This window comes from Acinonyx jubatus, chromosome B4 (genome assembly GCF_027475565.1).
Source record: "Acinonyx jubatus isolate Ajub_Pintada_27869175 chromosome B4, VMU_Ajub_asm_v1.0, whole genome shotgun sequence".
Classification (NCBI taxonomy): domain Eukaryota; kingdom Metazoa; phylum Chordata; class Mammalia; order Carnivora; family Felidae; genus Acinonyx; species Acinonyx jubatus.
Genome location: NC_069387.1, coordinates 42,617,797 through 42,644,196, shown reverse-complemented (window position 1 = coordinate 42,644,196; position 26,400 = coordinate 42,617,797). Strand labels below are relative to the sequence as shown.

The 26,400-nt window shown below is 38.3% G+C and overlaps 1 protein-coding gene across 2 annotated transcripts in view; it reads left to right on the top strand.

The window, feature by feature from the left end:
* Positions 1–26,400, top strand: part of LOC106965315 (PZP alpha-2-macroglobulin like) — a 47,399-nt gene that overhangs the window by 2,980 nt on the left and 18,019 nt on the right. For both annotated transcript variants that reach the window (XM_015061323.3, XM_053225802.1), the window contains exons 2-17: positions 2,220–2,403; positions 3,539–3,698; positions 3,873–3,925; positions 4,933–4,953; positions 5,213–5,381; positions 5,997–6,081; positions 12,546–12,657; positions 12,978–13,092; positions 13,243–13,352; positions 14,219–14,380; positions 15,972–16,199; positions 16,452–16,515; positions 19,900–20,042; positions 20,635–20,784; positions 24,690–24,854; positions 25,364–25,466. In XM_015061323.3, the coding sequence (XP_014916809.3) occupies positions 2,220–2,403; positions 3,539–3,698; positions 3,873–3,925; positions 4,933–4,953; positions 5,213–5,381; positions 5,997–6,081; positions 12,546–12,657; positions 12,978–13,092; positions 13,243–13,352; positions 14,219–14,380; positions 15,972–16,199; positions 16,452–16,515; positions 19,900–20,042; positions 20,635–20,784; positions 24,690–24,854; positions 25,364–25,466 (2,024 nt within the window). The remainder of the gene's footprint in view (positions 1–2,219; positions 2,404–3,538; positions 3,699–3,872; positions 3,926–4,932; positions 4,954–5,212; positions 5,382–5,996; positions 6,082–12,545; positions 12,658–12,977; positions 13,093–13,242; positions 13,353–14,218; positions 14,381–15,971; positions 16,200–16,451; positions 16,516–19,899; positions 20,043–20,634; positions 20,785–24,689; positions 24,855–25,363; positions 25,467–26,400) is intronic.

Below are 26,400 nucleotides of genomic sequence, written 5' to 3'. Positions count from 1 at the left end.
CGTGGGGCTCGAACTTGGGAACCGCGAGATCATGACCTGAGCCAAAGCCATTCTGTTTTAAATGTTGGATCCTCTGTGTGTCTGAATCGTAGCTCCCAATGTGCAATGTTCAATATATTACTTCATAGTTTAATTATAAGTGTTTATTGGTAATTTGGAGTGATTTGCCCTTGAAGTTTATTAAAAGAGAGAATATGTGCAGATTTTTCTATTTCTGCACAAATGTCATTGGGGTTTTGATAAGGATTGTACTGAATCTGTGTATGAGATTTTAATTATTGAAGAGCAGATCTAAAGATCCATGGCATACAGTTTTGCCAAGGAAAAACTTAAAACACATACAGCTTGATAAATGCGTTGGAAGAGACCCCTTGGAGAATGAGAGAACCAAGTCTGACTACCAGATTCCACAACTAAACTGTCTCTGTTATTCTCTTCTGTGAGTCTCATACCTATTAATTCTGAAAAGTAATGAAATAGTGTTTCGTGTGTCAAATTGCCTGCTGTTTCTTAAGCGTAAGAGTCCATGTTGGAGGTAGAAGGGAAAGAGTAGTAAAACAATATAAGAAAAAATAGCCCTGGTTTTTTTTTTCTTAATTGTAAATTAACGCCAATAAATTAAGGACTTAAATCTGCAGCTATTGAATCACTAAAGTTTTGCAAAGTCACATTTTGTGTATGATTTATTGGTTTAGTGAGTAGGCAGAGCAGGAAGTATCTTACTGTTGCGTATTCAAATTTGGGAATTGGCAAGGGTCTCACGTTTATCATGAACATACAAAATATGATGCATGTACCACACAGGATTGTTAGGAGGATTAATACAGAGACTGCTTAACACAATTCCTTGCAGGTACCAGGAACTTAGGAAACACATTTCAGCCCATAGGGGTTCAGGCTATGGGGAGATTATATGGCATCGAATGTTTCATGAACAGTTTTTTGGTCAAACGTGTCACGTGGGAGAGTTCCTGAAAAATGGCTAGAATTGTGACTGGAACTATCCGGAGGGGGAGGGGGGTATGTAAGAATATAATAGATAAAGGAAACGTGTCAGTAAAGTCAAGAGTGTAAACTCACAAGGGTGCCGGGCTGGCTCAGTCAATGGAGAAGGTGATTCTTGACCACGGGGTTGTAAATTCAAGCCCCATATTGGGTGTAGAGATTACCTAAAAACACAACCTGTAAGGGGCACGTAGGTGTCTCAGTCGTTTGAGCATCCATATTTCGATTTCGGCTCTGGTCATGATCCCAGGGTAATGGGATCGAACCCTGAGTCAGGCTCCACCCTGAGCTTGGGCTCTGCTTGCGATTCTGTCTCTGGCCCTCTGTTCTCTCCCCCAATCGCATGTGCACTGTCTCCCTCTAAAAAAAAAAAGAAAGTAAACTCACACAAAAGGTTGCCCATACTTCTGAATGATTAAATACATTCAATAATTAGAATAAAAAAGACTAAAGTAATACGTTTTGGATGAACTTGGTTTTTTAATAAGATAATTTATTGACCCATAGAGGTTTGACCACGAGGATATATTTATGAACGTAGAAGTATTAATATCAATATATTAATATTGATTACCTCAAGAGGGTGAGGATGAAGGAGAATGTTAATCAAGTGCAATGTGTCCTTGTGAGTGCGTGTGTGTGCATGCAAATTAATAACAAAAATTAAAACTTGTTGACAAAAATACCATTGATTTTGGCTAAGGTATGTCTGAAGAACCTTAGAGAAACAGCAAATACATTATGTCTTCAGTATTGCTGTTACAAAGAAAACGATTTCACTGAGGTTTTTCCAGATGAATGTATTCAGTCGTGGTGTTCATGCACAAGGGATGTTTATAGAGACAGAATTTAATGTAAATCTTTTTATAAAGTGAATAATCATCAGCAATTTGTTATATATATGTACTTTTATGGGTATATATTCAGGAACTCGGATATTAATGCCCTTTAATACAAAGAGTGCATGTAAAACTATAACATCCTTGAGGCCAACTTCTGGTATAGGCTGTGCGGGTGAGGGACTACTCAGGAGTGAAAAATAGAATTCGTATGCCTGGAAGCGATGAACCTTCCATCATCCTGTTCTTTGTTCATTGACAGTTGGTATGGAATCAATCGTAGCAAGAAATAGATATGGTTACGGAAAACACGTTTATGGTTGAAAATGTTTGTTATTCTCCATTTCTGTCTCTGACTCAGCCTTCTCTCCCCAGGCAGTATATGGTGCTGGTCCCCTCCCTGCTCCACACGGAGACTCCTGAGAAGGGTTGCGTCCTTCTGAGCTACCTGAATGAGACAGTGACTGTAAGTGCTTCCTTGGAGTCCCTCAGGGGAAACCAGAGCCTCTTCACTGACCTGGTGGTGGAGAAGGATTTATTCCACTGCGTCTCCTTCACTGTGAGTACTATTTGCCTGTCCTTGTTTGATACGTTATATCGAATCATGGTGATGGGAGCTGGTGTTGTATCTGCAAAGAACAACTTTAAGAATGTTAGTGAGCTGGGGCACCTTGCTGGCTCAGTTGGTAGACCATGTGACTCTTCATCTTGGGGTCATGAGTTTGAGCCCACGTTTGGATGTGGAGCCTTTAAAAAAAATACAATATTTTTTTTAAATGTTGGTGGGGACTTCATAACGTACGAAAGAGAGTGAGTTCTTAGCTACTAAGAAACGAATGGAATTTCCATCCACAGAGGAAAGAAATATTTTTCTGCATGCCAAAGTTCAATTTAAATTAAAAAAGAATTTTATTGGCCATAGAAAGCATGATTTAGTCAAAGAGATTTTCTTTTCTTTTCTTTTTGAAATAAAGGTTGTTTATTTATTTTGAGAGACAGAGAGAGAGAACCCCAATCCCAAGCAGGCTTCATGCTGTCAGTGCAGAGCCCGACACAGGGCTCGATCTCATGAACCATGGGATCGTGACGTGAGCTGAAATCACGAGTCGGATGCCTGAATCACCCATGCGCCCTGACTTAGTCAAAGAGGGTTTCTAATTTTGATATGTAACCATCTCTTTAAGGTCAGAGCAAGCAATACCTAGAAAGAGATTATACAAAAATTTCATGGTAGGACAGCAGAATTTTGTAGCAGAATTTTTCTCCTATGGCGAAATGTTAGGTGTCTTTGTCCTCTGAATGTATTAATAGTACCAGAAACTCAAAGCAAACATCCAGTACCTCTTTGAGGTCGCCCTCTTTGTGCTTGGGATACTCAGCTCCCATATTCTCCCATATTTTTATAAAGATGCTTCTTTCCATTCTTTCCGCATAGATTTTACTCTGTTAAAAGGAGTGTGATTTAATAACTAGAGTTCCAGGTTAGCTCTCTGGATATTTGGGTTCCACTGACGGCTGTTCTCACTGACATATCTCCCCTATATCTTATACTATTATCTTCATTCATGTCTGGCAAAATATTCATACTTACCTAGCCCTTGGTGAAGCTGAGAGAGAGGTAGAAAATAGTCATGGATGAAGGATTCAGAGAAAGAAGACTGTGCAACTCCTCGGTGGTATTTTTTGTTGTTCAGCTCCCAAGGAGCTCATCCTTGCCAGAGATGGCATTTCTCAGTGTCCAGATAAAGGGACCAACACAAGACTTCAGGAAGAGGAACACAGTGCTGGTAAAGAATGCTCAAAGTCTGGTCTTTGTCCAGACAGACAAACCCATCTATAAACCAGGACAGACAGGTATGTAGGGAAATTCTACTACCGGGGCATTACTGAGAAGGAGAGGCCACCCCAAAGCTGGTTTTCCAGCCGGACACCATTAATTATCCCCATCTCTTAGCCTCCTGCCCTATCACTCACATGACCTGCCTTATCATATCATGTCTGAGTCTTATCAGAGTATTTCTTTTTTAGTAAAATTCCGTATTGTCTCTGTGGATGAAAACTTTCACCCCTTAAATGAACTGGTAAGGATCTCAGTAGTTACGGTTTGGGTTGGTGGTGGGGGGGATGGGGGTAGGGGATGGGAGTACTCACCCAAGCAGGGGCAGGAAGGTCCAGGAAAAGCAAGAAGATGAAACACATTCCTTTTGGAAAATGGGATCCTAACTCCCTACAGCTCTAGAGTCTTATGGAAGGCATTACTGAGGAGTAAACAATGGAGGAAGCTGTCTCTCTTATAACAGTAATTAATCAGCTCGACAATAGTCAGCTACATTTATTGCTGTGACCATAATACATTAAACATAATGAAGAGTAAAAAAGTGAGATGTTATCCATATCCATACTCTCAAGGAGTTTATGATTACTAAAAGCACAGAGTTTCACTGTTTCTGAATATATACATAATAGACAAGATTGTAATATGGTAACAAATACGTATATATACTATATACACATGTATTTGTCATAGATACTAACACATAATATAATATACAATATATATCACATGTAAAGATTTCATTTTTGTTAATTGGGTGATCCTTGCTCCAACTAGCTTTCAACAAGGAAAGAAACAAAGCTGCTGTAAAAATGCAAGTTTTTAAATTAGGAAAAAATGTTCTTAGTTAACTGTTAACCAAAATTCTTACTTGGTCTAAATCATAATGACATATCACGCTATTAATATATAATTTATATAAGTAAGCAATATAGTCATATTCTTTACTTACAGGTTGTAAGTACCTAGTATTACTGATTAAAAATATGATTAAATTAATAAATATTAATAAAACTTATTCACCAAAAATATTTTTCCGGGAAATGATTGTTGTGGAAATACATTATTTATGCTTTTCACTTAGAACTATTTACTAGTTTCCCTGAACAGTTCTAGCTCTTTAATGTTTCAGGTTAAATTTTGTTATAACTTACTACAGAATCCATTTTCCCATTTCCCTATTTGATCACACGTCTGAAATCATAGTCTTTGGTGAAATTCTAATCACATCTCTTCTTTCCTTTTTTCATATAGATTCCACTGGTATACCTTGAGGTAAGCATCAGAGTCTTGTATAAAGAAATCAGTGCATTCAAGAATGGAAGTTCTGATACTCCTGACAGATGAATTACTATTAAAAAAAACAACTGTCAGATCTAAAATCCCCTGCTCCCAGATGTCAGGTTTACCCTGTTTTATCTTTCTTCTGTGTTTATCTCTTCTGAAGGCAGTGCCAGTTACCAACCCCAAAGTCTTTTGTTCAAGGGCTATCATAGCTACATGATTATTCTCCATGCTCCCTGTTTCTGTCTAGGACCCAAAAGGAAACCGTGTTGGACAATGGCAAGGTGTCAAGTTGGAGAGTGGCCTCCAACAGCTGGCCTTTCCCCTCTCGTCCGAGCCCATTCAGGGCTCTTACAAGGTGGTGGTACAAAAAGAATCAGGCAAACGGATAGAGCACTCCTTCACTGTAGAGGAATTTGGTATGGATTATGAACGATGAAAAGGACATAACATTTTGTTTCATACCAAGCATTCATTTAGATTTTTTGAATTCCGCGTAGGTATGTTGAACTTGGATTAGAATCAGCTTTAGCTGTTTGTAAAGTCATCGTAATTCTGTGCACCAGAAATTCACGAGAGTCTGATTTCTAGTAGCAAGTTGCTCTTTGCCAAGTATCAAAATTCTTATTTCAGTGGAACCATCATCATTTGTTTAGTGTCATTGAGATCTGCTGTCACCACGAAGTCAGTTAAATTTTGCATGAGTTGTTAAACCTTATTATCTTAAAGTTGGCACATTGAAAAATGCATCTATAAGAGACTCTTAAACACTGAGAACAAACTGAGGGTTGATGGGGGGTGGGAGGGAGGGGAGGGTGGGTGATGGGTATCGAGGAGGGCACCTTTTGGGATGAGCACTGGGTGTTGTATGGAAACCAATTTGACAATAAACTTCATATATTGAAAAAAAGAAAAAAAGAAAAATGCATCTAGGCCTTCAGGATATTATTTTGGGGAAAATTATAGACATGAAAATATTTGTATTTCCATTAAATATTTACCAACCTCCCTATTTCCATTATCTCTACCAACAGTGCTTCCCAAGTTTGAGGTCAAAGTTCAGGTGCCAAAGATAATCAGTATCCTGGATGAAAAAGTGAACATAACAGTATGTGGGATGTGAGTTAAATTTCTTTTGCCTGAAACTTCAGATTTTGCCTCCATTTGAGTCATTATTTAGCTAGGTACCTAAGTACAAATTAATTTTTAACTGAATTAAAAAACATTTCAATGACTTATTTCAGCTGCTTATTATTAAAATTTTCAAATATGCAGAGGAATAGAGGACACCCATAATTATGATTTAACAACTAACACCTTTCTATATTTGCTACATCATTTTTTTTTTTGCTTTAACATTTCAGGACAAATTACAAAGATCATTACATTGTCCCCTTGATGCAGCACTATGTACCTTTAAAAATTATTGACATTTTCTGGGGTGCCTGAGTGGCTCAGTTGGTTGAGCGTCTGACTTCAGCTCAGGTCATGATCTCACGGTTTGTGGGTTTGAGCCCCACATCAGGCTCTGTGCTGACAGCTCAGAGCCTGGAGTCTGCTTTGGATTCTGTGTCTCCCTGTCTCTATGCCCCTTCCCACTTGCGCTGTGTCTGTGTCTCTCTCTCTCTCAAAAATAAATAAACATTAAAAAAATTTTTTTTAATAATAAAAATAAAAAATAAAAATTACTGACATTTTCCTACATAGTCATGATGTCATTATCATACTTAACAAAATTAAAAGTAATTTTCTACTACTAATTCTTATTTTATACTCAAGTTCCCTCAATCTTTCTAAAACTGATTTACTCATTACTCTTGATTACTATGACTCATATGTACCCCTTTTTTCCAACTCTCCACAATGGAAATTTTTTTGAATGCAAAAGTTAACAGAATAGTAAAATGAAAAGCATGTACTCATCATGATTACCCATGGACCATTACAAAATAATGAACTTTTGCTTAATTTGTCCCATTTGTTCTTCCCCCCCCCTTCCAGTTTTTTTCCCTAATATTTTTTAGCAAGCCATGGGAATCTATAAATATCTTAGTTTTAAAAGTCTGGAACCTCCTTTTCTCTCCAGGATGTTAACTTATTGGAGAGAGCGGCCAGTTGGCCTGTAAATGTCCGTTTTGCTGGATTTGCCTTAAATGTCCCTTTTGCTGGATTTGTCTCAATGTCCTAATGAGACATTGAATTGATTAATTTTAATTTCTCCTCTGACCAATTTTAAGAGGATCCTTGGAGTATTTTCTTTTCTTTTAATTCATTTATTATTTAATTTACATCCAAGTTAGTTAGCATATGGTGCAACAATGATTTCAGGAGTAGATTCCTTAATGCCCCTTACCCATTTAATCCCTCCTCCCACAACCCCTTTTTGTTCTCTATATTTAAGAGTCTCTTATGTTTTGTCCCCCCCTCCTGTTTTTATATTATTTTTGTTTCCTTTCCCTTATGTTAATCTGTTTGTCTCCTAAAGTCTTCATATGAGTGAAGTCATATGATTTTTGTCTTTCTCTGACTGACTGACTTCACGTAGCATAATACCCTCCAGGTCCCTCCACATAGTTGCAAATGGCAATATTTCATTCATTTTGATTGCCAAGTAATACTCCATTGTATATATATATACACCACATCTTCTTTATCCTTTCATCCATCGTTGGACATTTGGGCTCTTTCCAGACTTTGGCTATTGTTGATAGAGCTGCTATAAACATTGGGGTGCATGTGCCCCTTCAAAACAGCACACCTGTATCACTTGGATAAATACTTAGTAGTGCAATTGCTGGGTCATAGAATAGTTCTATTTTTAACTTTTTGAGGAAACTCCATACTGTTTTCCAGAATGGCTGCACCAGCTTACATTCCCACCAGCAATGCAAAAGAGATCCTCTTTCTCCACATCCTCACCAACATCTGTTGTTGCCTGAATTGTTAATGTTAGCCATTCTGACAGGTGTGAGGTGGTAAATCATTGTGGTTTTAATTTGTATTTCCCTGATGATGAGTGATGTTGAGCATTTTTTCATGTGTCTGTTCACCATTTGGAAGTCTTCTTTGGAGAAGTGTCTATTCATGTCTTTTGCCCATTTCTTCACTGGATTATTTGTTTTTTGGGTGTTGAGTTTGATAAATTCTTTACAGATTTTATATTAACCCTATATCTGATATGTCATTCGCAAATATCTTCTCCCATTCTGCCGGTTGCCTTTTAGTTTTGCTGATTGTTTTCTTCTCTGTGCAGATGCTTTTTATTTTGATGAAGTCCCAATAGTTCATTTTTGCTTTTGTTTCCCTTGCCTCCAGACACGTGTTGAGTAAGAAGTTACTGCGGCCAAGATCAAAGAGGCTTTTGCCTGCTTTCTCCTCGAGGATTTTGATGGCTTCCTGTCTTACATTTAGGTCTTTCATCCATTTTGAGTTTCTTTTTGTGTATGGTGTAAGAAAGTGGTCCAGGGTCATTCTTCTGCATGTCGCTGTCCTGTTTTCCCAGCACCACTTGCTGAAGAGACTGTCTTTATTCCATTGGATATTCTTTCCGGCTTTGTCAAAGATTAGTTGGCCATACGTTTGTGGGTCCATTTCTGGGTTCTCTATTCTGTTCCATTGATCCGAACGTTTGTTTTTGTGCCGATACCATACTGTCTTGATGACTACAGCTTTGTAATATGTCTTGAAGTCTGGGAGTGTGATGCTTCCAGCTTCAGTTTTCTTTTTCAAGATTGTTTTGGCTATTTGGGGCCTTTTCTGGTTCCATACAAATTTGAGGATTATTTTTTCTAACTCTGTGAAGAATGCTGGTGTTATTTTGATAGGGATTGCATTGAATATGTGGATGGCTTTGGGTAGTATCAACATTTTAACAATGTTTGTTCTTCCAATCCAGGAGCATGGAATATTTTTCCTTTTGTGTGTGTGTGTGTGTGTGTGTGTGTGTCTTCTCCAATTTCTTTCATAAGCTTTCTATAGTTTTAATTGTACAGATTTTTCACTTCTTTGGTTATGTTTATTCCTAGGTACTTTATGGTTTTTGGTGCAATTATAAATGGAATCTACTCCTTGATTTCTCTTTCTGTTGCTTCATTACTGGTGTATAGAAATGCAACCGATTTCTGTGCATTGATTTTATATCTTGCAACTTTTCTGAATTCATGGATCAGTTCTAGCAGTTTTTTTGGTGGAATCATTTGGGTTTTCTGTATAGAGTATCATGTCGTCTGTGAAGACTGGAAGTTTGACCTCCTCTTGGCTGATTTGGATGCCTTTATTCCTTTGTGTTTTCTAATTGCTGAGGATAAGAATTCCAATACTATCTTGAGTAACAGTGGTGAGAGTGGACATCCCTGTCGTGTTCCTGACCTTAGGGGGAAAACTCTCAGTTTTTCCCCATTGAGGATGATATTAGTGGTGGGTCTTTCGTACATGGCCTTTGTGATCTTGAGGTATGCTCCTTCTATCCCTATTTTCTTGAGGGTTTTTATCAAGAAAAGATGCTGTATTTTGTCAAATGCTTTCTTTGCATCTACTGAGAGGATCATGTGGTTCTTGTCCTTTCTTTTATTGATATGATGTACCACATTGATTGTTTTGAGGATATTGAACCAGCCCTGCATCCCGGGTGTAAATCCCACTTGGTTATGGTGAATAGTTTTTTTAATGTACTGTTGGATTCAGTTGGCTACTATCTTGTTGAGGATTTTTGCATCCATGTTCATCAGGGAAATTGTCTATAGTTCTCCTTTTTAGTAGGGTCTTTGTCTGGTTTTGGAGTCAAGGTAACGCTGGCTTCATAGAAAGAGTTTGGAAGTTTTCCTTCCATTTCTATTTTTTGGAACAGCTTCAAGAGAATAGGTGCTAAGAGACTCTTAAAAACTGAGAACAATCTGAGGGTTGATGGGGGGTTGGAGGGAGGGGAGGGTGGGTGATGGGCATTGAGGAGGGCACCTGTTGTGAGGAGCATTGGGTGTTGTATGGAAACCAGTTTGACAATAAATTTCATCTTAAAAAAAAAGATAGAGAATAGGAGCTAACTTCTCTAAATGTTCGGTAGAATTCCCCTGTAAGCCATCCAGCCCTGGACTCTTGTTTTTTGGGAGATTTTTGATTACCAATTTGATTTCTTTACTGGTTATGGGTCTGTTAAAATTTTCTATTTATTCCTGTTCCAGTTTTTATTTTTTTTAATTTTTTTTTTTATGTTGTATTTGTTTTTGAGACAGAGAGAGACAGAGCGTGAGCAGGGGAGGGGCAGAGAGAGAGCGAGACACAGAATCCGAAGCAGGCTCCAAGCTCCGAGCTGTCAGCACAGAGCCCGACGTGGGGCTCAAACTCACAAATCGCGAGATCATGACCTGAGCTGAAGTCAGACGCTTAACTGACTGAGCCGCCCAGGCACCCCCAGTTTTTATTTATTTTTTAATTTTATTTATTTGGGTCCTTTCCTTTTTCTTTTTGATCACACTGGCTAGTGGTTTATCAATTTTGTTAATTCTTTCAAAGAACCAGCTCCTGGTTTCATTGATCTGTTCTACCGCTTTTTTGGCTTCGATATCATTGATTTCTGCTCTAATCTTTATTATTTCCTGTCTTCTGCTGCCTTAGGGTTTTATTTGTTGTCCTTTTTCCAGCTCTTTGAGGTGTAAGGTTAGGTTGTGTATCTGAGATCTTTCTTCCTTCCTTAGGAAGGCCTGCATTGCTATATAATTTCCTCTTATGACCACCTTTGCTATATCCCAGAAGTTTGGGGCTGTGGTGTTAAATATCCAGTAGTGGAATTATTGGGTCATATGGTAAGTTTTTGAAAATCTTCCATAGTTTTCCACGGTAGCTGTACCAATTTACATTCCCACCAATAGTGCACAAGGATTCCTTTTTCTCCACATCCTTGCCAACACTGGGGTATAATATTCTAAATATGTTTCTTAAGTCCATGTAGTCTAAGATTGTTCAGTGTCACTTTCTTCTTGAATTTCCATCTGGATATTCTATCTATTATTGACAGTGGGGTATTGAAGTCTCCTACTATTGTTGTATCATTGTCTGTTTCTCTTTTCTGTTCTGTCAGTGTCTGCTTCTTATAATTAGATGTTTTGGTGCTGGATGCATATATTTTTATAATTGCTATATCTTCCTGGTGAATTGACCCTTGTATCATTATACAATTTCTTCTTTGTTTCTTGTGACATTTCTTGACTTAAAGTTTATTTTCTGTGATGTTAGTATAACCACCCCTGATCTTTTTTGGTTACCATCTTTATGGAATATCTTTTTCTATCCCTTCACTTTCAGCCTATATGTGTCCTTCAGTCTAAAGTGAGTCTCTTGTATACAGCATATAGTTGGATCTTGTATTTTTATCCATTCATCCCCTCTATGTTTTTTTATTGGGTAATTTGATCTGTGTACGTTTAAAGTAATTATTGATAGTGAAGGACTTACTAATGCTATTTCTGAAATTTTTTTCTGTCTTGTAAGGGTTCCCTTCTTCTTTAACCTTTTGCATTTACAAATAGCTCTTACAGTTCATTTCAACCTTGAGAATTAAAACTCATTTCCTATAAATCATCGGTAGCAAAAGGAGCATGCAGGGTACAAAAATATGCCCATCTAAATATTATATACCGGAAGCATCAAAGCATCTGGACCTTTGCCTCAAGGATCTTCCTAACTTAATGGCATCCTAGTGCTGATATCTGTATCTTAGAAAAGGGTTTCAGAATAAGTTGCTCTGATTTTATTTGAAGTGATATTGGAAGTATTTACATATAAAACTAATGCCCAAAGCAAACTGATTATTAATTATTCCATTTTTATCGAGAGAGGAAAAAAAAACTAATAGAGAAATAGAGTGCATACACACACACACACACACACACACACACACACAATTTTGTTTTATATGCCCCATGGTTGTTTGGCTTTATCAGAGCTCTCTTTCCTCTCTCTCTCTCTCTCTCTCTCTCTCTTTGTGTGTGTGTATGAAAGCACATTACGGTGTTAGCTTTATTATTTCTATTATTTATTTATTTTTATTCTATTTATTATCTAAGTTTCTCACTTGGTATAAACAACAAATTTTGATTTTATAATGACAGAATAAAAAGAATGATAAAAACAATAGGCTACAAGGAAGAAATTTTTCTAAATGTTTATTTATTTTGAGAGAGTGTGCAAGGGGAGGGACAAAGAGAGAGGGAGAGAGAGAATCCCAAGCAGGCTCTATGCTTAGCACAGAGCCCAGCACAAGGCTCAGTCTCACAACTGGGAGATCACGACCTGAGCTGATATCAAGAATTGAACAGTTAATCAACTGAGCCACCCAGGTGCCCCAAAGGAAGAAATTTTTTAAATCCCGAAGGAAACTTGATTGTACATTGCAGCACAGTTTCAAATGCCTTAATAAGTAGTACCTCTTGATAAAGATACTTTCCACACATATTTCAACTTGATATGAGCCCAAAATGATAAAGAAATACAAGAAACTGCCAAGAGTATGTGTTTGATCTGTGGTGGGCTGATGCAGTGGAAAAGGTAGATACCCTTCCTCAGTTCCTGATTTATTTCTTACATGACAGATACACCTATGGGAAACCTGTCCCAGGACTTGCAACTGTGAGCCTGTGCAGAAAATTACTTCATCATTCCAATTGTCAAAAGAACGAGTTCTGTGAGAAATTCAGTCAAGAGGTTAGTCTACAATGTTCTCGCTAGGGACTATCATTGTTGACAATAGCCACCCTGTTTTACTAACAAGAAAGAACACATCGGAGCAAGCTTATCCCAATATATTCCCCACCAAAAAAAAAGAAAGAATTTCTATTCTTAATCAATAAAATTCTCATTTTGATGACTAACCCTTAGAGAGCAGATGTGAATATTAAAGGCCAACTAACACGTTTAACCCAAAGAAATTGTCTCGGCATCAGAAAGAAAATGATAAATTTAGTCTTCGTCAGTATGGTCTTAATCAGTATGGGACTGATCAATTTTTTTTTTTCCTCTCTCAGCTCGACAGCAATGGCTGCATCACCCAACAAGTAAACACAAATGTACTCCAGATTAAAAATATGGGTTTTGAAATGAAACTTAAAGTGGAAGCCAAGATCAGAGAAGAGGGAACAGGTGCGAACTCCAAATTAATGTGGGGAGTGAAACCATAAGCATTGGTTTGTTTTCCATAACAAAACAACGGCCATAAAGAAGGTGGAAGGACAGGAATTTTAGGACTAAAGTAACTTCCAAGAATACTTACTCTTCTCTACATATTTTTAGACATAGTACTTACTGGAAACGGGACCAGTGAAATCACAAATACTGTAACCAGACTCAAGTTCGTGAAAGTGGATTCACACTTTAGACGAGGAATCCCCTTCTTTGGACAGGTAGAGTATATTGCAATTCACAAATAATGAAGTATCTAGTTATTACCTACCTTCAGGGCATGATGATGTAGCCTACATCTAGTTAGCGATATCAATTAGACCCAAAACATGAAACCAAGAAAAAGGACCTTCCTTTGTAAATATCACCAATCAAATGTACAAACACATGCGACAGTATTTTGAGAATCGGAGGTATTATTTCTTTTTAGAACATGTAGCTAATGAAGACTCTTAATGTGATACGAAGTAGTGATTATGTCAAACCTTCTCTACCAACCGTCTTACAATAAATATATTTCTGCCATTATCCCAGCCAGCTTCAGAATTTTAAGAGAATTTCTCACACATCATTCTCAATTATGGCTGCGAGTATCCTCCTTTATATCCGTCGTTCTATTTAGAAGCAAGTGGATAAGTGGTTTTATTTTTAGGCATAGGACCTATAATAGCATATATTTCATGGCCATTATTATTAAATTATTCTCATGCCTAAGGTATACATTTTAATGTTAAGTAATAATTGTACCCTTTTTATAGTTATTTATAATCATTCACCCATTTTATAGTAATGTATTTAAAATAACTTATAATTCTTCTCAAAAAGAAACACTTTTTGTGGGGCTGCTTATGGGGTTTGTCTGCAGAGACGAAAAAGACATGAGGATCCAAAAACAGAGTAAAAAGGTGAAAGAAATGAGGATACAAGTGGAAAAAAATTTGATTTTGTAGTAAATTATGGAAGGGTTGTTTTAGAGGTTTGCTTTTGCTTTTTTCGTTCAGTTATGGCAGCAAAGGAATTTGTTCCCATGAGTTCTGTCTTCTCTGAGTATTATCCATATAACTTATCGAGTACTTTTCTTCTCTAGGTGCTTCTGGTGGATGGGAAAGGTGTACCCATCCCCAATAAACTTATCTTTATCTCTGCAAGTGAAGCCAATTATCTTTACAATGCAACTACCAATGAACAGGGTCTTGTACAGTTTTCCATCAATACCACTAACGTCTTGGCCAACAAAATTTCTGTTGTGGTAAGTATGAAAGAAAAAAAAAAAAACAGAGGACAAAGAGACACCTCGGTGACCATTATTTATTAAAACACGAAGAAGCATACATTGTATTTAAGAGATAGAAATGAGAAGCTGTCCAACTTAGGGATAAACTTGGGAATTAAAATTTTCATTTAAAATAACAAAGACAGGGGCGCCTGGATGGCGCAGTCGGTTAAGCGTCCGACTTCAACCAGGTCACGATCTCGCGGTCTGTGAGTTCAAGCCCCGCGTCAGGCTCTGGGCTGATGGCTCGGAGCCTGGAGCCTGTTTCCGATTCTGTGTCTCCCTCTCTCTCTGCCCCTCCCCCGTTCATGCTCTGTGTCTCTCTGTCTCAAAAATAAATAAACGTTAAAAAAAAAATAAAATAACAAAGACATTAGAAGAGATACTATAGAAGTGTCTGATCATTTCATTCGCATTATCTTTAAAATTTTATGTATTGTGCAAAAAAAAAAAAAAATGCATATAGGATTTGGTCCTGAACAATATCAGTTCCTCAATAGGTGAGTAATTCATGTAATTTGTTTTCTGTTGTTTTTCTCTACGTCTACTCAAATAACTTTAAAAGTGATTGGAACCCCCACACATTCTTTGTATATATTGCCTAATGATGAGGATCAAAAGATTTCTGTAACTAAAAAGACTTTGCTCTTGTAAGCTCAGGCAAATAAGTGGTAAAAAAGATAATGATTTATTGATTCCAGGTTAGATAAATAGCATTGAAATTATTTCCATTTCCCAATGTTGACATGCTAATTCAATTTAAAATATGGAATGATGCTTAATGTTTTCTATGTGATAGATACCTGCTCTTCCTTAGGATTGAAAGGATGAATAGAGTGTCCCTATATTTGAAACTCTACAATCATAGTTACAATTATTAGTATGATATATTTCAGGGCAATCATAAAAAAGTAGGAACTTTATTATGATAGCAAATACAAAGGTCCACAAAATACACCTAGTAAATTCAGAAAAAGAAAGGATGTGTACTCATAAAATAGCTAAGGAGCAACCACTGCGGGGGCAATAAATAGAATTATCTCCTAGACAACATTTTCAAGGTGTAAAGGTCCAAAAACTACCAGGGCTTAAAAATCCAAAGTCATAGTAATGATAAGAAGCATAGATGATAATTGGCTGGGATTATTTACAAACAACTTTGAAGCCCTTACAGTTATAAAATATTACATTAATATATACAACATAATTTCAATGAAACCAGTTTACAAGGCACTTCTCTTATCTAAAGATTTCCTTTTATGCTTGTTAAGACTACTTGCCATTCTCACTGGGACGTCATTGTTCCTCCGGCCTTGCGCTACAGAAGAAAAGATAAATCAATGACGATTTGGCAAATTCAGGGCAAAGGAGATTAATTTCTAAATATTTCCTTTTAGTCTCTGCAATTTGAGAGGCCGATAATTTGTTTATTCGGTGGTGAACAGGGATGAGGATGATGCACAGTATATGTTAGAAGGGAAGACGCAAAATTTTAACTGTTCGTGTTGGTGGGAAGCTAAAGTGAAGAACTATCGAAACAATATTCTTTGTTTTTCTGTTTTATCAGGCCTTCCACGAGCAAACTAGCTTTTGTTTTAACTATGTATGGTTAAGAGAAGAACACCAGGGTGCTCAGCACCTTGCGAGGCACGCTTTCTCCTTCAGCGGGAATTATGTTCACCTGGAGCCTGTGGCCGGTACCCTGCCCTGTGGCCAAACTCAGATTATCAAGGCATACTATACACTCAATGGGCAGGCCCTTGGGGAACCAAAAGAGCTCATTTTCTATTACCTGGTAAGAATAAGGCTACAAAATATATTTGGAGTTCATCGGTAGACGAAAGTGGTTAAAAAGCCAGGAATGTAAGAATTGCCTGTGCACCGCCATCTTGCTTTCTTACCCATGTTCCCCTTGATGCTTTGATTTTCAGGCCGTTGATTCTCTCTGGCAGAGATTCAAGGACAGAAAGCAGGTCTTGTGGGGAGTAAGATGTTGAGAAGTGTGTTAGGCTCAAAAGGTTGTTTTCGTGTTGGTTTTTCATTTCAGTTCATGGCTAAGGGAAACATCATCAGATCAGGAACACACGCTGTGCCTATAGAGCCAGGAGACAGTGAGTATCTTCAAATCCGTTCCCCGCCCCCCATCTCCTTCCCAACACATCCAGCTTTACACTTCAGTGACAGTTCACAAATGCGGAAAATATTCTCATTATCCCTTGTAACAAGGACACCAAAGAAAATATAGATTCTCCTTATGACTCTAGCATTTTTTTACTCAACACAGTCAACGGATAAATGTGATTGCCTACTATGTGTCAGGCATTCTGCTTGAGTCACACTTTTTTTCTCCCAGTCTGTCTCTCCCAGCTGACACTTCAATTCCAAAATTCAGAAAATCGAAGCTTCCTTCTGTTTTTTAACCCTAACAATAAACGTGTATTGGCCATCTTTAACCTTAGTATTGCAGAGGAGAGAGTTAGGTATCTAATGGAGAATGAGGAGGAAATGGTGATAGATTTTTTTTTCCCCTGCTGTGCCAGAACTCTGGGCTAGGCTCTCTTATCTCTGGGAAGGCTCGCTCCCTTCAGCACTTAATGAGGATGCATACAGTGCCGCCAGCATGAACTTGGGAACCTCACACGTGAATCTGAGTGCACTTCATTAATAAGTCGTGGGAAAGGAAACCAGGATTATTTTCCATTCTAATTAAATCATGTCAAGATTTAAATCACCGAGAAAAGAGCCCATGAGCATGCTCGTAATTAACTGAAATTAAGGCAAATATTTCACCAAACTCCACTGCACCCCAGAGCTAAACGTAACGATGCTTGAAATTACGATTTTCTTAATAGTTTCCTCCCCTATCAGGTTGGAAAAATAAGACATCAATTATATTTTTATTTTTCCATATTGAAACAATATTGGAGAAGGTTTAATTTAAACGAAGTTACTGGGGCGCCTGGGTGGCTCAGTCGGTTAAGCGTCCGACTTCAGCTCAGGTCACGATCTCGCGGTCCGTGAGTTCGAGCCCCTGCGTCGGGCTCTGGGCTGATGGCTCAGAGCCTGGAGCCTGCTTCCCATTCTGTGTCTCCCTCTCTCTCTGCCCCTCCCCCGTTCATGCTCTGTCTCTCTCTCTCTCAAAAATAAATAAACGTTAAAAAAATTTTTAATTTAAACGAAGTTACTAATTAGCACACTCACTAATTAAAAATTATTTAGGGGGCACCCGGGTGGCTCAGTCAGTTAAGAGAGGGACTGGTGACTTCAGCTCAGGTAGTGATCTCACGGTTTGTGAGATCAAGCCCCTCCCCCCCCATCGGGTTCTGAGCTAACAGGCTACTTGGCGTTCTCTCTCTCTCCCTCTATGCCCCTCCTTTGCTCACACTCTTTCTCTCAAAATAAATAAACATTTTTTAAAAAATTGAATTAAACATTAAAGAGTGCTGCCAGCTTTGAATATCATTTATCCCAATATTTATATAGGGATACTTTGATGTACAGAATGGACCCCACGGTGTGCATTATTTGCCTTCCATGCATCTTGTTGCCTGCTTTTCTATTTTCTATGTTCTAAGACTGCAATGTGTAACCATTTATAGAAATAGATGACTGCCTGAAAACATTATGTGCTGATCTGATTTTTTTCCTTTCTTGACATTTTAATTCGTGCATCATTCAGAAAAGGAAGATTCTCTACATAGTAGTATAAGGAAGAGTTTATTAATTATTTACTCCATGAAGGTATCACAAAAATGTAATGAAATTAATTCCGCCAATAATTGAAAGGAATTTCTTTATATAACCAAGTGAATTCACAAGTATTTATAATAGCACTATTTTAACCACACATTGTTATGTTATTAATTATCAATTTGTTCTTCATAAAGATACTGCAAATCTTTGACTCTAGCAGATAAAAGAACCAACTTTGTTCAGAGTTCGTCTAAATTCAACCTTTTTCATTGCTTACATTTAACTTACTCATATCATTCTTTTCTTATACTATTCTGCAGTTTTGATATCAAGGTGCAAATTACTAATTTCAGAACAATGTCTGAGTCTCTTTTAAGCACAGAATTCAGATGTTCAGTGACCAAGCCTTCACAAAATTCATTACTTAAAGGTTACCTTCTTTCCAGTATTCCCTGGGGGGGGGGAAATCTGCCATAATTTCTTTTTCTGATTTTGTGATACTTCAACCTACTCTTACCTACCATGGTTCACTCCAGACACAGCAATACAAGGGTTGAAATCACCCTCTTTTCACAGCAAAACTTTCCTTTTTAGGGATCTAAGTTAAAACTTGATCCCTCCAATGAGACAGTAATACGAATGCCATGACACTGACTTGGCCATTCCAAAGGACTGAGGGAGGGGGAAAGTGAGTGGTCAAATGGACATAGCATTTCAGATTTCCAACATGAGAAAGTTCTGGAGATTTGTTTCACAACAAAGTGAATATCCTTAATACGACTGAACTGTACACTTTAAAATGGTTTAACATCGTTGGGGAGCCTGGGTGGCTCAGTCTGTTGAGCGTCTGATCTTGCAGTTCATGAGTTCAAGCCCCGTGTTGGGCTCTGTGCTGACAGCTCAGAGCTTGAAGCCTGCCTCAGATTCTGTGTCTCCCTCTCTCTCTCTGCCCCTCCCCCACTCGCACTCTGTCTCTCTCTCTCAAAAATAAACATTAAAAAAAATTTTTTTAAGAAAATAAAATGGTTAACATGGTGAATTTTATGTTATGTGTGTTTTTTTACCACAATAAAGAAGACATGTATTTGGAAAAAAAGTAAGCTTTCTGATTATATCTTACAAATTATAACTCTGAGAATCACCTCTGGCCTGAAATGGTTTCTAAAAGGAATGGTTTCCATTCATCATGTAAATATATGATATAGATACTCATATATAACATATATAATAAATTGCTTATTGTAAAGTTTTTAAAATTTTTTTGAATATTTACTTATTTAGGGAGAGAGAGAGAGAAAGAGAGAGTACAAGCAGGGGAGGGGCAGAGAGAGAGGGAGACAGAATCCCAAACAATCTCCATGCTGTCGGCACAGGGTGACGTGGGACCCAATCTCGCCAACTGTGAGATTGTGATGTGAGCTGAAATCAAGAGTCAGACACTTAACCGACGGAGCCACCCTGGCACCTCCCTTATTGTATCATTTTTGATTGAGCCCAGCAACCTTTATGAAATATTCTTCATACACATATATATGTAGAAAAACGTAGAGCTACTCTAACTTAAGTTGCTTCCAGACCTAGTTAAGTGGAAAATCAGACACAAACATGAGTGTAAGGGACTTTCACTTATTCCACAGTCGACGTTGCAAAGGGGAAAAATAGCCTGTTAATTTCACCAAATAATTAGAATGGCGTTAAAGAGACTACGCCTTTGAAGGAGTAGGTACAGGTCTAAACTGGGTAAGATCTAACACTAGTGCTCTGACCCATGACCGTCTTGTCTCATTCTCTCCACGTCCCAGGGACAGGCAGCTTTTCCTTATCCTTCCCTGTGGAGTCGGACGTTGCTCCCATCATCCGATTGTTCATCTTTACTATTTTACCGGACGGAGAAGCTATTGGAGATTCCGAGAGTTTTGAGGTCGAAAACTGTCTAGCCAACAAGGTGAGTGTCTTCGGCATGAAGTGACAACACCAAGAAATGGAACTATAGGCATCCTCTGTTTGCCTCAGAGAAAACCGAGCCCAGAAAATGAAATTAGTTGCACACAGGATCCCAGCCAGTTAACTGGCAGAGCGAAACCTCCGGGCACCTAGTAATTGACAAATAATAATTTGTCAATTACGCCAAAATGCTACCAAATTTGCTACCGAATTGCTACCACATAGCTAAAGCATAGTCCAACCTTGTGTCCGTGGCGCCTTGTCCACTGATTCAATTGCATGAGGTATGTAACATGCTAAGATTCCAAAGTTCCAAAGACCTTAAGGACAGACAGAAATACCTAGAACCACCTTATAATGGGTCAGAGGTAAAGACGGGCCTCTAAATCTCAAACAAGCTACGTATCCCTTATGAGCTACCAGTTGTCCCTTTAGGAAAAGACTGAGCCATTGAAGGAACCTTTTCAACAGCAAAGGGAACTTGGGAAAATAGGTTCCTGACTTTAATGTAAAGATGACTCGGGAAATGTGGGTGACGGCAGGGTCCCAAAGGTCGAGGAAGCGCTGACTGACTTTTCCCTCTGCTCTCACAGGTGGACTTGAGCTTCCGTCCAGCACAGAGTCTCCCGGCCTCACATGTGCACCTGCGAGTCTCCGCTTCTCCTCGGTCCCTCTGCGCCCTCCGTGCCGTGGACCAAAGCGTGCCGCTGGCGAGGCCCGAAGCTGAGCTGTCCCCGGCCTCGGTGAGCTCCCATCAGCCTCGTGGGTCAGGAAGGGCCACGTAAGGGACCACAGGAGGGTTGGGGGTGGGGGGAGGAGAAGCTCCTCTTAAGAGTAAACTATGATGGGGCACCCGGGTGGTTCAGTCATTTAAGCGTCCGACTTCAGCTCAGGTCAGGTTTACGGGTTCGAGCCCTGCGTGAGGTTCTGTGCTGACGGCTCAGAGCCTGGATGGAGCCGGCTTCGGATTCTGTCTCCCTCTCTCTCTTTGCCCCTCCCCGCTCGTGCTCTGTCTCTCTCTCTTTCAAAAATCAATAAAAACATTAAAAAAAATAAAAATAAATAAATAAACCATTTTTGGCCAATGCAGTAAGCTTTTTAGACAAAATTGATATTTGCAAGCCTAAGCCATGTACCTCCCGGCAGATCTATTTATCTCTTTAGAGTGCTTCCGATCTGTGAAAATGGTAATAAGTGATTCGCAAGTTATTTTCAATTCAGAAAAAAAGTGACCTACTCCAGCTTTGTCAGCAATGATGAGCCCCAGACTAACTAAAATTTTAAGTTCCTTCTTTTTTTTTCCCTAGAAGTGTATTCATTAATAGTGGTGATATTGGGGGTATCACATTGGTTTTGATTGCTATCATTGTCGTGGTCATCATTATCACCAGCTTGCAGGCCTACTATGTGCTAGGTCTGTTTTAGGAGCTGGGGAAATCGCAGTAAACATTCACAGTCTTTGTCCCTTACAGAGGTGTCGTTTTAGAGGGACGATAATAAGAAATTGCATGTGGCTCCAAAAAATAAAAAGGGAAAAAATGGTCAGTAATTAGCATCAGGTGAAAATACTTTCAAACATGCGGTTTTTGAAAACTATCAGAAGTAGAGGGAAATTCAGAAACCGCTTTTCTAACCTATTTAAAACCAGATTACTGGGGGCGCCTGGGTGGCTCAGGCAGTTGAGCATCCAACTTTGGCTCAGGTCATGATCTCATGGTTCCTGAGTTCGAGCCCCGCGTCGGGCTCTGTGCTCACAGCTCAGAGCCTGGAGCCTGCTTCGGATTCTGTGTCCCCCCCTCTCTCTGCCCTTCCCTTACTTGCAATCTGTCTCTCTCTCTCAAAATAAATTAACATTAAAAAAATAAAAACACCAGATTACTCATCTTTCGAAAATGCTCAGCATGATGCAATAAAAATGACATGTTACTGGAATTTGATCATTGTCAAAAAGTTATCACCGGTGAATTTTATAACCTTAATTGCCTTATGCATGAATGTTTAAGTAGATTAATTCATTAACTTGCCTACCTGGGATTTATTATTATTTGGCAATACTGGAGGATAAATCAGTAATATTGAAGTTTCTTTTGCTTTTGTTCTAGTTTCTACTTCTCAAAATTCATTTGTAGGTATTAAATTTTAAAACTGTGGGATAACTATATCAAGAATCACTGTCTTGTTCCTAATCATCAAAATTAACATTCTTCGGAAAAAAGGGTATCATAAAAAATATTTTCAACTTTAGCCTTGTATTAACAGGTCAAAATATCTCCTCATAGCATCATAATTATTATAGAAAAAGACAGATTTCTCTTACTACAGTTTTCTATTTGAATTAGAAGAGGGCATGATGAAGTTAACCTGAAAAAAAGGGACTTCTTCTCTCTAGGTGCTTTCTTTGGAGAAATGTCTTTTTTTTTTCTTTTTTACACTCTGTATTTGTGTAGTCTATTCTGAGCTATTTTCAGCTCAGCTTGTATTGAACAAGTTTAGTCTACTTTTCAATATTTTTGTGTTTATCCTATTTTGTTTAGTTCTATAAATTTAACAGTTGATTCAATTGCATAACACAGCTTTCAACATTATAGAGATAAAAAAAGGAGTATGAACATAACTGGAGACTTGGGCTCTTACAGTTGTCTTTACGTCACTTGCTTTGACAATAACCTGGAAAATATTCGTTCATCCAAAACAGATGGAACATGCTCACTTATGCGACCATTTGGTTCTCCTACTCAAGAACAAAGTAAATAGGTAAAGAAGTTTAGAGAGTGTTTGTGGTTAGTTATCAAGTGCTTCATACTAATGCTCCCCCAGTGTGTTGGCGTTAAACAATAAACATGTATGGTCATTCGCACTTTCTGTGGATTAGGAATCCAGAAGGGACTTATCTGGGCTAAGTGACTGGCTTGTGATCGCACCTGTTCGTCAACATGGCAACATGTTACTAGGGCTTGGCTGAGGTTGGAAGTCTACTTCCAAGATGTGTTGCTCATACAGTTGTTCCTCACCACACTGACTGAGTGTCCTTGGGGTTACCTGAGTGTCCTCAGCACATGGCAGGTGATTTCCTCTAAAGCAAGTGATCCAAGAGAGAGCAGCTAAGGCTGCAATATATTTTATAACATGGCCTTGGCATTTACACACTATCGCTTCCACAAAATGTTATTAGTTATAAGGACCCTTGGGTGGTTCAGTCGCTTAAGCCTCCGACTTCGGCTCAGGTCATGTCTCGTGGTTTACGGGTTCAAGACCCGTGTCAGGCTCTGTGCTGACAGCTCGGAGCCCGGAGCCTGCCTCAGATTCTGTGTCTCCCTCTCTCCCTGCCTCTCCCCCCTCACGCTCTGTCACTCTCTCTCCTTCAAAAATAAATAAACATCAAAAAAAATTTTTTTAATGTTATTAGTTATAGATGTCAGCCCTATTCATTACGGGAGGAACTACACAAGAACACAAATACCAGGAGGTAGAGATTACTGGAGGCAATTTTGGAGGCTGTGTTCACAGTTTGCCCTCTGATTCCCAATGACTTATTACCTTCCCACATGTAAAATACACTCACTTTCCTCCTATGACCCTAGAAGTCTCATTCCCAAATTAGGCCCAGGTACAGTTGATGTTCCTTGGGAATTGTTCCTCAAGTACAATTCCTCTAGCTATGAAGACCTTGACCTAGCGTGTACTTAAGGTATTTACCTCCACACATTCAGCATACAATGGTGGAACTGACATACTGATACTCCTGTTCAAAAGGGGAAACAAAGGCCCAGAGGAGGTATTGGTCCATGGCAGTTCTGAGATCCACCCAAAGGCTGAAAGCCCTTTGATTAGGACTCACTCTTACTCCAGCCTAGGAAATAAATATCCAAGCCCCTTAGGTCCACCCTACGGATTCTTGGTTCTTTCATTTAAGTCATCCTTCTTCAAAAAAAACACAAAAAAGGTGGCCTGAGCTTGCAATTGTGTAGACATTGTTCTGTTGAATATCAGTGATATTCACCTATGTACTTATGTGGTTTTTCTATCCAAGAACAAAGCTATATAGAAATAGAAGCTTAACAGATTGCAGTAATTCCTACCTAAATTAGTGTATTTTTTTCTTTTCTTTTTTTACAGTTCATTTATTTATTTTTGAGAGGGAGAGAGAATCCCAAGCAGGCTCCATGGTGGCAGCACAGAGCCCCACGCAGGGTTCAAACTCATGAACCGTGAGACCATGATCTGAGCTGAAATCAAGAGTCAGGCACTTAACTGACTGAGCCACTCAGGTGCCCCTAAATTTGGCAGGTGATTAACTATTCATCAAACACAGAGGCAGTTTAGATCTTTCTTTATTTGGTCTAGTTTTACCTCTAAACACTAGAATGAATTTTTCAGTAATCCTTGGTAATTTAAGTTGTACAATCCTTGGAAACATTTTCCCAGGTAGGTTTTATGTCAATAGAACCACAAAAATAAATAAATTACAAAAATAAAACACTGATAAAAACAAACAAACAAAAATTTTAACTTCTCTCTAAGGTACCGACTACTTGAAGGTACTCAAGAAAGGACTGATGGTGATTGTTATCACATTTCTCTCAGTTCAATGCCTATGTCAAAAGAAAAACAGGTAAGAGCTCTGTCTTTGATCTCCCCTCTGTTCCAGGTATATAATCTGCTAACGATGAAGGATCTTACTGGTTTCCCTGACAAACTGGACCAGCAGGAAGAAGAACATGCAAGTTGTAGCAATCCTTATATCATTCTTGAAGGAGCCATCTACATTCCCCTAGCAAGTTATGATGAAGAAGATATGTATGACTTCCTAAAGGTAAAATCCTTATTACCTGTTAATGTACCGGCTTATGAACATTTTTATGTTAGTAAAACTATATATATATAGTTATATATATATGTATATATAACTATATATATAGTTTTATATATATTTACATACACATTTATATATTTATATATATTTATTTATAAATATAAATATATAATATACATATATATATACACATATATATAATTTAGAAATATATAGTTTTAGAAAATGTTTAGCCTAACAGTTGATAAGTCAGAGACAGGGATAGATCCAACCTCTGCCATTTCATTGAAATATTTTCGTTATATTTAATTTGCAAAAGGCCCTAAATTATAAAATCTTGATAAGCCATAAAGTATTATAATTTTACCACTCTTTTATTGAGTCTGTGTATCCCTAGGGAATTAATCTAACATTAAGGCTATCGGGGTTACATAGGGAAATTTCTAAGGAAAATATATTTCATGGATTCTAATCAAGTTTACAAACCTATTGAGTCACCATTTTTACAGGGTATGGGATTAAAGGTGTTCACCAACTCTAAAATCCGAAAACCACGGTCGTGTTCAGTGATCCAACCACCTGGAGGAGTGGAAAGGCAAGGAATGTATGGAGGTAAATAGCAAGTTGCTTTCAATTTTGTATAGCATCCAACAATATTAATTTGCCAAGAAAAAAATGTAAAACGAGATGGATCATGTGGCCTTATCTCCATTTGATACATAGAGAAACTAAGATTCAGATGTTTCTTGCTGAGATCATTTAGCTGGTAAATGGCATAGACAGAAGTGACCAGTTTGTTAAAGATCAGCCCGATATTTTATTTATCTTATTTATTTTGAGAGAGAGAGAGAGACAGCACAAGCAGGGGAGGGGCAGAGGGAGAAAGAGAGAGAGAGAGAGACAGAGAGAGAGAGACAGAGAGAGAGAGAGAATCTTAAGCAGGCTCCACTCTCATCATGGAGCCCGATGCAGGGGTCGATCGCTTGACCATGAGATCATGATCTGAGCTGAAATCAAGAGTCAGCCACTTAACCGACTGAACCACCCTGGAGCCCCTACATGAATCAGATATTTCAGGGCACAAAATCAGATGAAACACAAGATTCTACTACACTATAAGAAAGGAAAATGTTTACCATGTAAGGAGAGAATAATTCTAATTACGGAATCAGGAGACATTTTTAGAGATGCTATATCTTAAAGAATAGAAAGGAAGAGAACAGGCCTTGCTGGTGAAACGAAACAATGCGAAGATGGCAGAAATATCTCCTAATCCAAAGCCAAAAGAAAACGAAATAAAACATCAAAGGAAGCAGCCTCTTTCTACACCCTTCACTTTCCCATTAAAATAAATGTTTTAATCCCCAGATCTGTTTATACTTACAGCCCATTAACCAATCCTTTTTCCTCTCTCTGTCTCCCATGATTCTGTCTTTTCTTCCAAAATATTCTTGATGTGTATTGTTAATGAAGATTAACATCTTCTGAGTTTTGTATTTACGAATCAGAGGTTTTATGTGTCCAGTGAACATGACAGATGGCTTTA